Below are 15,390 nucleotides of genomic sequence, written 5' to 3'. Positions count from 1 at the left end.
ATGGGGAGTTCAGCTCAATAGAATAGACTGTGTAGAGTATGTTCTCATACTACATGGAAGGTGGTAAAATTGGTCTGTGATCTTTCATTAATCTTTTAAGTGTGTACACAGCTTGTTTCTCAGCTAAATCTGCCAAGGATAGTACAGAGAACAGAACATGCTGGTAACATGGGTAAGCACGACTGTGGTTATGTTGCTCAGTTATTGCAGAACGGAATTTTGGGGAACACTGCCTTACTGCACGCGCACACACACAGTTGTTTGATTCAATACAATAACAAGCTTTACAATTTATTTAGCACAACACACACATGATACATACAAAGAAAAATCATTAAAATATAATCATGTTTCCTTAAAATAAACCTCATCACAGCTTAATAAAAATATGCACACCATTTCATAGGGAATATATAAAAGTTCATTAAAGGTATCCTCTGCAATTTGAAGCTCCACATTTGCACGCTGTCCTTATTCTCTTTTTAGCTGGGCTCAGCTCAATAGAATCTGTGCTAAGGTCTCCACAACCTGAAACAACAAAACAACAAAAGCAGTTTTTTTTATGTTTCACAAAATACATATATATCTAAAATGCATATTGGCCCTTTTCATATAACAATTACAATGAAACGATAGACATTTATCTATGTGGTTAGCAGCGTTGCCTTGAAGCTCTAAGCTTCTTGGGTTGTCATCCTGTTCCAAAAACATACTGGGGTATTTGGCACCTCCAGCACACTTGTGTACCTCAGAGATTGTTCTCGGCCTAATTTTGTCTGTGGTAGGGACATTAGTTTAACTACCTGAAGACTGAGTTTCCGCCAATGGGCGTGACAGCGGCGGCAGCCCCAGGACCGCTTAACGCCAATTGGCGTCAAGTCCTGGAGCTGGCTACTGCAGGAGATCGCGCGCACTAATGTGCACGCATGTCCACTTGGAAGGCGGAACTCCGCCCCGCCTTCAGTCTCCCAGCGGCAATCGGAGACTGTTAGATGGCGAAACCGCCGTCTAATAACTGTGTACAGAACGTAAATATTTACAAAAAAAACCCAAACATCTGGGGGGAGATCACTTTTGTGCATAGTTGTGCAGGGAGGCCTTAAAGCTGCAATGGCCCTTTTAGTAAAAAAAAAAAAATGGCCTGGTCTTTAGGCAGTACCTTTTAACCTCCCTGGCGTTCTGATAATGCGCAGCCGCACGGCTGCGTATGGTTTTTTAAACTTAATTTTTTTTTTTTTCATGTAGCTAGCCTAGCGCTAGCTACATGATACCCCCCTCCCAGCGGAATTCCACCCACCCTTCCGAATGCCCCCGGCGATGATGGCCTTCAGGAGATCCCATGCTGAACGGGATATCCATCAGGGCTTCCCCCATCGCATAGCGACGGCCAGAATGACATCATCAACGACAACAACGTCGTGACGTCATAGGGAGTCCCGATCCACCCCTCAGCGCTGCCTGGCACTGATTGGCCAGGCAGCGCACGGGGTCTGGGGGGAGCTCGTTACGCGGCGGATAGCGGCGCATCGGCGGCGACAATCGTCTACAAAACGCAGCAAGCAAAGTGCTTGCTGCGTGTTTTTAAAAAAATAAATATTAAAATCCGCCCACCAGGGCCTGAGCGGCACCCTCCGGCGTCTCTGGACGAGCTCAGCTCGTCCAGAACGCTGAGGAGGTTAAGCAGTACCAGTTGCCTGGCTGTCCTGCTGATCCTCTGCCTCTAGTACTTTTAGCCATAGACCCTGAACAAGCATGCATCATATCAGGTGTTTCTGACATTGTCAGATCTGTCAAGATTAGCTGCATGCTTGTTTCTAGTGAGATTCAGACACTACTGCAGCCAAATAAACCAGCAGAGCTGCCAAGCAAAAGGTATTGTTTAAAAGGAAATAAATATAATAGCCTCCATATACCTCACTTCAGTTGTCCTTTAAAGCCTGAGACCACTGCCCATTGCTTGCAGTATTTGAATATTTGACATTTAAAGGGACTCCGAGCACCTCTTGTGTGTATGCCTTTAAATGGAACCTTAACTGTAAAAAAAATATAAATAAAAAAATAAAAAACTTACCTGGGGCATCTACCAGCCCCCTGCAGCCATCCTCTGCTCCTCTGGTACCCCGCTGCCAGCTAGTTTCGTTTTTGCCGTCTCGAAGTCGACGGGCCGCCACGCGTACATTTGCACGCATTCCCGCTGGTGCAGGAAGCTATCACGGACATTAACACATACATTTGTACGCATTGCACCTGCAACACGTAAAAATGTATGTGTTAATGTCCGTGTAGCTTCCTGCACCAGCGGGAATGCTTGCAAATATACACATGGCGTCCCGCAGAGTCAGCAAAAACGAAACTAGCTGGTGGAGGGGGACCAGAAGGGCTGCGAGGGCACAGGATGGCTGCAGGGGGCTGGTAGATGCCCCAGATAAGTAAAACTTTTTTTGTTGCTGTTTGTTTTTTACATTTAAAGTTCCATTTAAGCCAGGCGACTTCCAACAAAGTCGTGCTATGACCCCTCTGGAGGAGCCTCGTGCAATGGCCATGCGCGTCACTTCCTCTTCCTGCTTCATTCAGTGATGCACTTCTCAGAGCAGACAGGGGAAGTTATAACATAGCCAAGATGGCAGCTGCGATTTTTAAACTGATATTGAACGAAAACTATTTGGTGTAGAACAGTTATTCAGGCATCAACTGAAAGAGGACAGCACAAGCTACAGAAAGGTATGCATATTTAACCACTTAAGGACCAGGGCATTTTCAGCTGATCTGTGCTGCGTGGGCTCTCCAGCCCACAGCACAGATCAGGAGGCACGCAGGGCGATCAGATTTCCCCCCTTTTTTCCCCACTAGGGGGATGACCTTCTGGGGGGGTCTGATCGCCGCCGCTGTGTGGCCAAGCGGGGGGCTCCTCAAAGCCCCCCTCCGCAGCGATTTTCCGCCTCGCTCCCTTTCCCTCCCCTCCTACCCCTAGGCGGCACAGGACAGCGATGCGTCCTGCGCCGTCTCTGATAGGCTTCAGATCTGCTTTACGGCCGTATGATGTAAACACAGGGTATTTGTTCCCCGCGTGTTTACATTTCGCCGTTTACATTTCGATCGTAGGCTCGCAGGCTGTTCACGGAGACACCCTCCGTGAACTGAAATGGAAAACCACTTACGACCTGCCGCCGATCGGCGTTAGGCGGTCGTTAAGTGGTTAAAGAGACAATGAAGTCTCATAAAAATCATGTTTTGTTTTCAAAAATGTCTTTAACATGATAGCCCTAACTAAAATTCCGCATCCCCGCGGCTGAAATCTAACTAAATCCCCCCTAACCCCCCTCCCTCTCCCCCGCAAAATCCACAACTTTCTTGGTCGTGGATTTTGCTGCTGGAGGAGGCAGAGCTTTCAGCTGCAGCTCTGCCTCCTTACGCATCAATCAGCGCGTATCTTCGCCTCTTCCCCATTCCTGTCAGTGAAGAAAGACAGAACGGCGGGGGAGAGGCGGCTATCCGGCGCTGATAGACGCGGGGAGAGGCAGAGCTGTAGCTGAAAACGCTGCCTCTCACGGAAGTGCTGCCCGGATTGAGGGGCAGGGAGTTTGGGGGGGGGGGGGGGTGTAGTTAGATTACAGCCGTGAGAATGCAGCGTTTTAGTTAGGGCTATCATGTTAAATACATTTTTGAAATAAAGAGAGGATTTTTGTGAGACTTCAGAGTCTATTTAAGTACTATGCAGTACCGGTCAGAGTCTTAAAGGCATACCCATGGTGCTCTGAGTCCCTTTAACACATTTATTTTTTACATGTCTACATTAACCACGACCTGGATAAGTGAAGTTTTGCAGACTTGTATTTAGTACTTACCTTTCATTTGGTAATCAAAAGAGAGCTCTTCCCCAGCTTTTATCTGCCTTGTAGAAAACAGTGCAATGCGAGGAAGACGTACATCTAAATTGTCAATGAAGACGTTGTATACTTGAAGATTGGGATCACACTGAATGAGGAAAAATAGAGCAATCAAGGTCTACTCTTTATTTTACAATGGTAGCAAGACATTACATTGTGAGCTCTTCCTAGGCACAACTAATACAATTGTTAAATACAACTTCCAAAAATGCTGAATGTCAGTATTACCGTATTTTCCGAGAATATAAGACACACTTCTCCCTAAAAAAAATGGGGAGAAAAAGTCCCTGCGTCTTATATTCCAAAGACAGGGAATCCCTGACTTATGATCGCCCTCCGATACAACCCACCACGACCTCAGGCATTCCCTTTCTTGACCCTGCTGGTCCCCTTCACTCCTGTTTAAAATAAAATTGCAGCAGCATGGTTTACCTTCCTAGCGCTTCCAGCACTGAGTGGTCTCCTACGTCCCCAGCTGGTTTTCTCTGCTCCCTGTAAAAGATAGAATAGCGGCTCACCTCAGCTGGCGACTCCAGTACTGGTGATCTGCAGACATCTCCTGTGTCACATGGCCGCCTCTAGTGAAGGCTTCTGTTGATTCAATAGAGGCAGCCATGTGACACAGATGTCTGCAGATCACCAGCGCTGGAATCGCCAGCTGAGGTGAGCCGCTACTCTATCTTTTACAGGAAGCGGAGAAGACCAGCCGGGGGCGGAGGAGACCACCCAGCGCTGGAAGCGCTAGGAAGGTTAGCCATGCTGCCGCTATTTTATTTTAATCAGTGGAGCGGTGGAGACCAGCGGTGGGGGGGGGGGGGGGGGGGGGGGAGGAGGGACAGGGGGACCATGAAAAGGCACAGGGGGACTAGGAGGAGAAAAAGGGACCAGGAGGAGACCCTGGGATCATGAAAAGACACAGGGGACCAGGAGGGGACAAAGTGGGACCAGGATGGGACACAGGGACATTAGGGGGCACACTGGAGACAGAAGTGGACACAAAGGTAGAGCAATGGAGGACAGAAGGGGACACAGGAGTACACCAATTGGGGGTGAACTACTACAAGACGCTCCAGAAACATGGACACACTAGGTTTAGTATTTTTTTTTTCCCTGGCTTTTGACCTCTAAACTTAGGTGCATCTTATATTCCGGAGCATCTTATATTCCGAAAAATAAGGGAATATGAATACAAGGAGTAAATAAGTAGCAAGCTAGTATTAAAACGAACACGATCATAAAAAATTGTGAAATTGAATCCGTGTGTACACATACATATTAAAAGTGCATTTCTCCCAAAGAGGTAGTGAAAAGCCCACTGTTTTCAGACTATTCCACCCCCTTATTGGGAGGTTTCTCATTCCTTTTTTACATACAAGTACTTTGGAAAGTTTCTATACAAAGATGCCAGCTTTAGTTTGCACTACCATTCAATAAGCGCTAAAAAAATGGAGGAGGATTACCCCATGAGGTGATGGACTAGTCCAAATGTGCATCACTGTGGAATTTTTTTTTTATTTTTTTTTACTGTGTGTGTTCCAAAGTCAGTAGAAACACTTGTCACCCTGAAGTCTCTGGGAGGAGAATTCTGCATAGCAATGTATAGATACAGGAAGTGTTTGTAATGCTGAAACCAGGATAATTGACATATATTGGGTATCCTGAATAATATACTACAATCTACTATATGTCACTATGGGGCATCTCTTTAAGAAGACAGGGTGGTCCGGACAACACATTTCTCTTTTTTTCTTTTAATGAAATTGGGTAAAAAAAAAAAAAAAAAAAAAAAGTCGAAAAAGACTGAGTATGTTATGTTTTACATACATAAGTGCAGATACTCCAGAATTTGAAATAAAGCACTACTGTACTCACACTATGATTTACAAAATGTGAAACATTGCCATATCGTGCAGCATCCACTGTGAATTCATCTGCCTCATAGTCTAGATCAAACAGGTAAGTGATCCCCGTGCTGTCATACTGTTGGCCTCTTCTTTCTGCTTCTTCAGTTGTAATTACCTGAAATACAACAGTGCTGTCTTCATTACATAAACTGTGTCTGGATCCCCTTAAAAGTGCTACATTGATATTTATTCAAAGGTTAACCAAGCTGTAAGGTAAAAGTTAATCTTAACTTACCTGGGGCTTCTAGCAGTCTATGTGATCCCTCACTGCAGTTCTGCTGCCCTCCAGTGCACAGCTAGCCCCATCCGTAAGATCATAGATTGTGCGCATGTGTGGGCATGTCCATACACCTCTCTTGATTTCGCTTCCGTGGCCTGGAGTGTACTGTGCTTGCACAAGTCTTTGTGAACTGCACAAGTACAGAATCCTCCTGGGTCCAGGAGCACGATCGAGAGTGGCTCACGGATGTGCCCAGCTGATCCAGCTGTTATCTGATTTTACAGAGGGGCTAGCGGCACACTGGTGGACAGTGGAACTTCAGTGAGGAGATAGACTAGTCCAAAACCCTTACGATTTTTTTTCTACCTAGTGTAAATGATGAGCCTCGATACCACCAGTTAAACACAACTTGTTTCTCATTCCTGAGCCCTGAAGCTGAATCATCCAGCATTAGGTAGTCTATTTGACAGGTTCAACCATTTTGATATCTGCCTCTGTATGTACCCTCTAGTTTCTACTTCTTAAACAAACAAAAAAACAAAAAAGTGAACTAGTCAATGTTTAATGTAAAATTGAATATAATGTATCCATATTAAGCATGTGAAAAAGTTCTTTAACCCTCCTGGCGGTATAAAAAAAATCCCCCAGGAGGCAGCGCAGCAGTTTTTTCTTTTTTTTTTATTATATCATGTAGCGAGCCCAGGGTCACCGACGTCCTCGACGTCAAAGGGGACTCCGATCCACCCCACAGCGATGCCTGGCACTGATTGGCCAGGCAGCGCATGGGGTCTGGGGGGGGGACGCACGGCGCGACGGTTAGCGGCGATCGGTGTGCTGACGCAGCTAGCAAAGTTCTAGCTGCGTTCAGCAAAAAAAAAAAATTAAACAAATCGGCCCAGCAGGGGTTACCGCCAAGGAGGTTAAAGAGAATCTGTACTCTAAAATTCTTACAATAAAAAGCATACCATTCTATTCATTATGTTCTCCTGGGCCCCTCTGTGCTGTTTCTGCCACTCCCTGCTGAAATCCTGGATTGTAATTGCCAGTTTTAGGCAGTGTTTACAAACAAAAGACATGGCTGCTAACCAGGGTGTGATAGGCTGAGAGGAGAGCTTGAAGAGGGTGTATAAAGCTTCTGCCCATCACAAGCAGTGCTGCACATTCCACACATTCCAGCCTGACTCCGACAGAGGAAAGATGATAAGATTTATTACAGAGATAGTGCAACTAGAAAAGGCTGCAGTATGCCAGAGCACATTAGAACAGGTATAAGAACTTATAGGATAGAAGAAATAAGGCTCAAAATTTTGTTATAGAGTCCGATTAAGATAATGCAAATTTGTTGGATAGATCCATAGGATAAATCCATAGATTTGAAAAAAAAAAAAAAAACAGCAGTGATTGTTCTTCAGAACTAAAGTAGTGGATTTGTAGGGTTCAGGAGATTTGGAAATGTTGACTTTCCATACAGTCTTGATTTCTATTATAAAAAACTCTCAGGAATCCACTGATCACAACTTTAGAAACATTACTGTAACTATTTTATCTACTACCAAATGATAATTTATATCCTTATCAACCGCTGAGTTTTTGGAGCCTGGGATTGTACTCATCGCTCCAGCAACCTGGTGTGTATTTCACAATGGCATTGGGGGGTTTCACAGAAGCGAAGGGAAAAAATCTGTAACTTTGGCTATGGTGGTAATGAACTTCACCTGAGAATAGTAATAAGAGCAAAACTGGCCACAATTTAGAAACCAATACTGTATGTATATTTTAGGGGATGTTATAGACCTGGCTTTCTCAGCCAGGTTTCCCTGTAACCCTAGGGTTTCTTGAGGGCTCTGCAGGGGGTCACTGGCATTTTTCCCTCCATTGAGAGCGTCTTGCTATCGGAGTAATTATAAGAAACATGCTCATGCCGATCTCTACAAGAGGACGTGCCTGCACATTTATGGAGAACTGAAATGATAAGCAATATTATTAAAATGTACAATACCAGTAGTAGAATATCTAATCATATTTTACTATCACACACAGTTACACTCTCACATTAAACCTTTCCTTTCTACACCTAACACTAGCCTCCCCCCACCTTCTAATTAGGCATGAGCTGTGTTGCAGGCCACAGCAGGGGAATTAACTTACCCTTGTTGGCACTTATAACCGATGCACTCCATGTCACGTTCCAGGTCACGCCAATTCTTCTTCCTTCCAGGTTTGAAGGAGGAAGCATTGGAGTCACACAGAGCACATTGGCTATAGGCAAAGACAAGAGCAAGTTAAAACACGGTTTAAAACCCTGATAGAATATTCAATTAAAACATGTTTACCTACTTTTTATATGCCATACGGTTATCATATTTGCATTTGTGCATAAGTATTATTATTTATTTAGAAGTTATAGGTTTCCAAAAGTAGTTTTTTGGTTTGTAAGCTGACTGCATTTTATTAATAACTGGTTATATTCATTCATTCAGGCAGACATGCTTTGACTCTCTGTCTGTGTTGAGCTCCTTCTCCACAGTCAGAGAACGTGTCACAATCCTCACTTGATACATTTAAGCAAACGCAAGATAACATTATCTAAAGCTCGGGATGTGTCTGCATTTCACTACACTGAACTTTCAAGCTGTGTGTAACCCTTCGAATGCTGATCTAGTAAGAAAAAAAAAATGCTGGTTGCATATAAATATGCTCCAAATAATGTTTTAGAGCAAAGATGAAATGCTGGGTTATATTCCGCTTAACACCCCCCTCTGCCACAACACACAAGGGTTACTTGGAATCCGCAATCTGAACGATAGAGCTCAAGCCTACTCCTAACACTAACTGCCTTCACCAATGACAATACCCGATGGCTAAAGATCCCCCCCACTCCAAGCGCTTAGCTATATTAACCCTCCCGGCGGTTTATTAAAATCCACCAGGGGGCAGCACAGCCTTTTTTTTTTTTTTTTTTAAATGTTTTATATATCATGTAGCGAGACAAGCCCCTCCAATACTGAGGCGATCGGAGATCCCGTTCAAAGAACGGGATCTCCTGGAGGGCTTCCCCCGTCGCCATGGCGACGGGCGGGATGAAGTCACCGACGTCCTCGACGTCAAAGGGACTCCGATCCACCCCACAGCGCTGCCTGGCACTGATTGGCCAGGCAGCGCACGGGACTGGGGGGGCACGGCTGCTGCGCAACGGATAGCGGCGATCGGATTGCACACGCAGCGTGTAGCAGAAAAAAAAAAATTATGCAAATCGGCCCAGCGGGGCCTGAGCGGTGCCTTCCGGCGGCATAGCCCGAGCTCAGCTCGGGCTTACCGCCAGGAAGGATAGCGCCTAAACCCTTATTCTGATCCCCTGGTGCCTAAATTACACAGCCTCTCTCACTTCCCCAACCCCTTTCCTGCTCAGCTATAGTCTAGCCAATCTATTTAAAAATTAAGGGGATCAAGCACGGGCACCCCAAAAGTCTGCTTGTCGGCGATTGTTGGAGGGGCACAGGTGCACTAATGGCTTTCCCCATGAAGCTCTGGCAGACATAGCCAAGCCCAATCGGGATAAGCATCTAGTTTTCTTTTACTTCAAAGTTACAGGTTTAAATTAACGTAGCCATACACTGGCTCGATTCCCGGCCGTTTCAACAGCAGATTCGATCCTGGGATCGAATCTGCTGCCAATCGTTCGCGGTAAACGCAGCCGCCGATCCGATTCCCTCCCGGAATCGGATCGGTCCGTCGATCGCGCCGTGCGGGAAATTACCCTCGATCGCCCGCGGGTAAAGTGCGCGTCGCTAGCGGCGGCCGATCCGATCAGGTATACATTACCTGAGGCTGGCTCCCGGGCGTCTTCTCCGTGCTGCACGGCTCTGTTCCGGCTCCATCCATCCCGGCGCTTCCTGTGTCACTGCAGTGACCAGGAAGTTCTAATAGAGGGCGCTCTATTTGAACTTCCTGGTCACGGAGTAACACAGGAAGCGCCGTAATGGATCCGGAACAGAGCCGTGCAATGCGGAGAAGAGGACCCGGAGCCAGCATCAGGTAATGTATACGGGGGGGGGGGACAGGCGGCAGGAGCAGCTCAGCAGATGGTGAATCGGTTTCAGGCTGAAATCGATTCACAATCTGTTTGCAGTAAAGGCAGCCATACGATCCCTATCTGATCAGATTCGATCAGATAGGGATCTGTCAGCTGGTCGATCTAATGGCACATCGACCAGTGTATGGCTACCTTTAAGATTTTCAATAATAAAACAGTGAAAGGAAAGGAGGGGAGAGGACATTCCTGTTAAGTCTCCATCATAAGGTAAAGAGCTCAGTTCACCAACACCTGTTTGGTAAATTACCTCATGCAGTAAATTTTTTTTTGATCAAGTATTCACTAAAATTTTTACACATGCAGTATTTCATTCAGTTTTTTAAAGAATAACGCGATATTTCATTTTATATTTGATGGATTATTGTGGTGGATGGAAAATGGAACCCAGATCATCCTGATTCAAAACTTCTTGCAGATCTGATACAGAAAGCATTTTTTATTATACTGAAAAGTAGAGAGCAAGTCCAAGCTGCATAAAATTAACATAACGTGTAGGAGTTCAAATCCATTAGCATTTTAAAGAGGCTAACTAAAACCCCCCTCTGGTGGATACTTACCTCGGGAGGGGGAAGCCTCAATGTCCCAATGAGGCTCCCCTGACCTCTGAAGCTTGTCGGAATCCAGCGCTGGCTCCCCGAAACCTCCCCCGACAAGCAATGATTTATTTAACTCTCCGAGATCCTGTGCAGGCGCACTAGCGGTTCTTTGTTCGGGCTAGGCGAAAATAGTTGTGTACGACCATATCTGCTCTACTGCGCAGGCGCAAAGGACTCGCGTCTGCGCAGTAGAACGGATACGATCGGGTTCAGCCATTTCCGCCGTACCCAAATGAAGAGACGCTAGTGCGCCTGCGCAGGATGTCGGTAGGTAAATATTTACCTCGCCGCACTTCGGGGGGGGGGGGGGGGGGGGGTCCCAGCACTCTAATGGAGAAATGGAGGAGGATGGGGGAAGCATCTATAGGATTCAGGGGTTTCCCCCTCCTGAGGTAAGTATCCCCCGGAGTGTTTTTTTTTAATATACAGATTATTTAACTGTTTTTAATTAGTACACAATAATAATGTGGATAGGTTTTCTACAGCACATGGGAAAAATGTTTTCATTAAAAAAGGACCACTGTCGCAAAAATTAAAAAAAAAAAAAAAAGTAAAATATAAACACAACTAAGACATAAAAAAAACATATACAGATATGAAGTATGTTTTTTCCAGAGCAAAATTAGCCATACTTTTCTCCTATGTTGCTTTCACTTACAGTAGGTAGTAGAAATCAGACATTACCGACAGGTTTTAGATTAGCCCATATATTTTAAAATTTTAAAGAGACTCTGTAACAAATTTTTCAGCCTTAGTTCTTCTATCCTATAAGTTCCTATGCCTGTTCTAATCTGCTCTGGCTTACTGCAGTCTTTCCTAACTGCACTGTCTCTGTAATAAATCAATGTATCTTTCCTCTGTCCTGTTTGTCGGGCTAAAGCTGGAATGTGTGGAATGTGCAGGGCTGCTTGTGATTGGTAGAAGCGATACACACCCTCTGCAGGCCCCCTGCATACTCTGAATGACTCATACACTATGCTTAGCTGAGCCTATTAGAAGATGGTTAGTTTGTTTGTAAACACTGCCTAAAACTGTTAATTACAAGCCAGGATTGCAGCAGAGAGTGGCAGAAACAGCACAGAGGGGCCCAGGAGAACATAATGAATAGAATGGTATGCTTTTTAGTGTAAGAATATTAGAGTACAGATTCTCTTTAAGATTTTTACGACAGTGGACCTTTAACTTTCCTACTTTCTCTCCCCTCAGTTTGCCCTTAACACCCTTCTATAAATTTCACAAATGGCTGTTATCTTACTGACAGCTCATTTGTTTTATCGCACAAGTTATCATGTGAATTGACATTTAGGAGGTATTTACCTCACTGGTCGGTGATTATAGTTTTCCAACAGACTTTGTGAATTGACATTTGAATTTTTTTTTTTTTGGGGGGGGGGGGTGTTAAATCAGCTGTTTACTGCTTTACCACATGCGGTATTGCTTTGTGACTTGAGCCCAAAATGGCGTAGAAGAAAACAAATGCTGGAGGTAGAACATTATTACATCTGAAAAGCAGAAGTTTAAATTCAGTTTGCTCTATTGTGGTACTAATCACTGAACTTACCCGGGGCTTCTAATGGTCCCCCGCAGACATCCTGTGTTGGCGATGCTCCGGCCCCGCCTCCAGTTCACTTCTGGAATTTCTGACTTTAAAGTCAGAAAACCACTGCGCCTGCGTTGCCGTGTCCTCGCTCCCGCCGATGTCACCAGGAGTGTATAGCAGAAGCCCAGTATGGTCTGTGTCTGCGCAGTATGCTCCTGGTGCCATCAGCGGGATCGAGAACACGGCAACGCAGGCGGAGTGGTTTTCTGACTTTAAAGTCAGAAATTCCAGAAGTGAACCGGAGGCGGGGCCGGAGCATCGGGGAGTGGCTGCGCCAACACAGGATGTCTGCGGGGGACCATTAGAAGCCCCGGGTAAGTTCAGCTCATTTTCCCCCGACCCCCCTACAGTATCCCTTTAAGTAAGGTGATGTCAATCATTGCATATCACGCAATGTGGAAACAGAGGTCTACTGTGTATATGTCTACTTTCAAAATGTTTACTTGAACAGAAATTAAAGATTGTGATTTGCTAATTTTCCTGAGGAAACCTTTACAGAGTCAGAACAGTTTGTAGAGAAAGAAAGTATGTTAAAACCCATGAGAGAACGGATTAAGAGCTGATAGCTGAACTTACCTCACCAACATATTCCATGACAAAGCTGTGCTTCTTGATTTTCTGAAGTGTTTTAACTCCCCATCCACGTCCATTCTCGGTCCTAAAGATGCATAGTGAGTAAGGAGGTCCTTTCTGTACCACCCTGTTGGGACAATCCGAGCTACATTTACATCTAGCATTGCATTCATAAATAGGCCGTCCAGGTGGAATCCTAATTTGTCTGTGTTCATTGTATGCAAAATCTACACCTGCCTCCATAGGACAACATTTACCTGAAAAGCAGTCTGTACAGTCGCAGCCAACAATGGCTTCCCCCAAAGTATTAACTCCGGGGGTAGTCTTGTAATCATTAATATAATAGAAGTCTCTGGGTGGCCCTTCAAGGTCCACATTATTTTCTACATAGATCATTCCATTATGGGACTTTTTCCTATTGAGTCCTTCCTCCCAGCGCTTGAGTGCAATTCGTTGCTTGGCCTTTTTCACTATATAGTCCGCAGCAGACTGGTCCACACTTTTAAAATTATTTTTTAGCAAGTTTGTTTTTTCAGGCTTAAGTTCAGATAAAAAATTGTAAAGGTCGCTGTAAAACTGCTTTAATAGTGTCGGGCACTTCAGATTCTCTGTTGGCTCCCAAGTATTATACGAGTCTGGCCATCCTTTCCATTTCACTAGAAAGTATTCTTTACCCTTAAAAAACAAAAAAAAATAAGTTACTGTAAATAATTTTTTAACTAAATAATATTTAAAGGAATCCAGAAATGAACGCTTTAGCACAAAATAAACAGATCGATTTTACAAAATAAACACTATACCTGGTATTTTCGCCACTCTGGTGTGACTTTTTTTGTGTTTTTTTACTAAAACGCCATGCAAAACAGTTAATCAGAAAAGCATATTATTTAGTGGTCTATGTGCAAAATGAAATCACCATTTCTAAAAACCTTGTATGACTAACAAATATAGATTAAAAAAAAAAACCTTTTTCAATATACCCTTACATTAGCAGCTCCTCCCATCTCATCACAACTCTCTGATGCTGGAAGTATACAGAAAGGGGAAAGCAGAGCCAGAAGGGGGCAGACTTGGGCTTGAAAAGACATCAGAGAAGACAGACTCCGCTATAATGATTCCTGAGCAAAGCCAGACTGAATGCTCAGTTAGGGATTTTATAAGACCTGATAACAAACCTGCTGAGCAGTGAAGGAGGAAAGAGAGAGCAGGGTAGCAGTTTTCTCGAATTTTTCCACTGATATATATGGTAAATACATTAGGGTGCTTCGTCTCTGGTTCACTTTAAACAACAGACAAGCCTGTAAATAACTCTTTATAAAACATTTTTAGGTCTCTTTCAAGAGCTACTCTCCATAAACGTGCGCATTTCCTTTTCACGCAGCCATACTTCATGGACACATCGTTATGCATTTAATAATTTCAGTACACTTACAATTATGATGGTGGATTGGTCAAAATGACCAAGAACCATAATTTGTTATATACAATAATTATTGTTATATTAAATAACTAAACAAAACAAGTGAACCTGAGACGAGCAGAAATAAAAGTTTAATACCTGGGGCTTCCATCGCCGCAGTCTAAAGCCTTCTTGATATTCCCGTAGCAGCTCTGTCATCCGCAGCCAGTCAGGCGTACTGCACATGCGCGACCCGGACGCACGTGCCCGCCCTCCCGTCGCCGGGGGCGTTCTGACCCTTTGCAACGCTACTGTGCAGGATGCTCCCAATCACTGGAGCAACACGGGGGAAGCCTTAGACTGCGGTGAGGGAGCAATCTGCGTGAACGGGGCTGGAGAAAGCCCAGGTATCTATAAAACTTTATGTTCCCTCGTCTCAGGTACACTTTAAGAACTGCATACTCATCCAGCCACTGAAAACCTGATTGGTCCTCTGGCTCACCATTAAACAGGTAAACCAGTTTTCTTTTAAACTGGTAATGTGCATGTGGGACGATTGGAGATACTTCTGGACAATTTCAACCCATTTTGTACTGATTAAATCCCTAGATCAACCTCTTAAAACTGCATTAACAATGCACAAATGTTTTTTCATACTGCACCTCTGTACTGTACCTTTTGAAGTAACGTATTGAAAGTATCTGTTTACTCTACAGACCATGCTCCCCATCCCATCATTACTTATATAATGTCGTCTGTAAGGCTCTGTGAGGAGTCAGCAGACAGCCTCTTCCTGTAAACACACGTCACCTGAGCATGACCATCTCCTACCTGTGCTAATGAAAGACTGACCCTTTATGGGAAACACTGCCGCTACTGCAGAGTCACATAATGATAATCTGCTGAGTTACAGTGCCAGTAAAAGAATTCATCTCTTGGCAGCAGAGGCGAGAGTTTGTGGGTCACGTAACTGACTTTCCCAAAGGGAATTTCTCTGGAGCAGCTGCCTCAAATATTAAAATGGTGTTTAATAGGCCATACTCACCTTTACTAGCAATTGAAAATCTGGAAGAGCGAACTGAAGCTTTAACATGCACTGGTAAAACTGCCAGATATAA

General features: G+C 44.5%; 1 protein-coding gene across 1 annotated transcript in view; it reads right to left on the bottom strand.

Moving 5' to 3' along the window:
- Positions 1–270: 270 nt before the first annotated feature.
- SUV39H2 (SUV39H2 histone lysine methyltransferase) overlaps positions 271–15,390 on the bottom strand; it is a 36,525-nt gene continuing 21,405 nt past the window's right edge. The window contains exons 3-6 of the mRNA XM_068272667.1: positions 12,877–13,548; positions 5,760–5,906; positions 3,846–3,975; positions 271–528 (exon numbers count right to left, since the gene is read on the bottom strand). Coding sequence (XP_068128768.1) covers positions 425–528; positions 3,846–3,975; positions 5,760–5,906; positions 12,877–13,548 — 1,053 coding nt within the window. The 3' untranslated portion in view covers positions 271–424. The remainder of the gene's footprint in view (positions 529–3,845; positions 3,976–5,759; positions 5,907–12,876; positions 13,549–15,390) is intronic.

This window comes from Hyperolius riggenbachi, chromosome 3 (genome assembly GCF_040937935.1).
Source record: "Hyperolius riggenbachi isolate aHypRig1 chromosome 3, aHypRig1.pri, whole genome shotgun sequence".
NCBI lineage: Eukaryota > Metazoa > Chordata > Amphibia > Anura > Hyperoliidae > Hyperolius > Hyperolius riggenbachi.
Note: the sequence above shows the minus strand (reverse complement) of the source record. Positions and strands in the feature narration are given on the sequence as shown.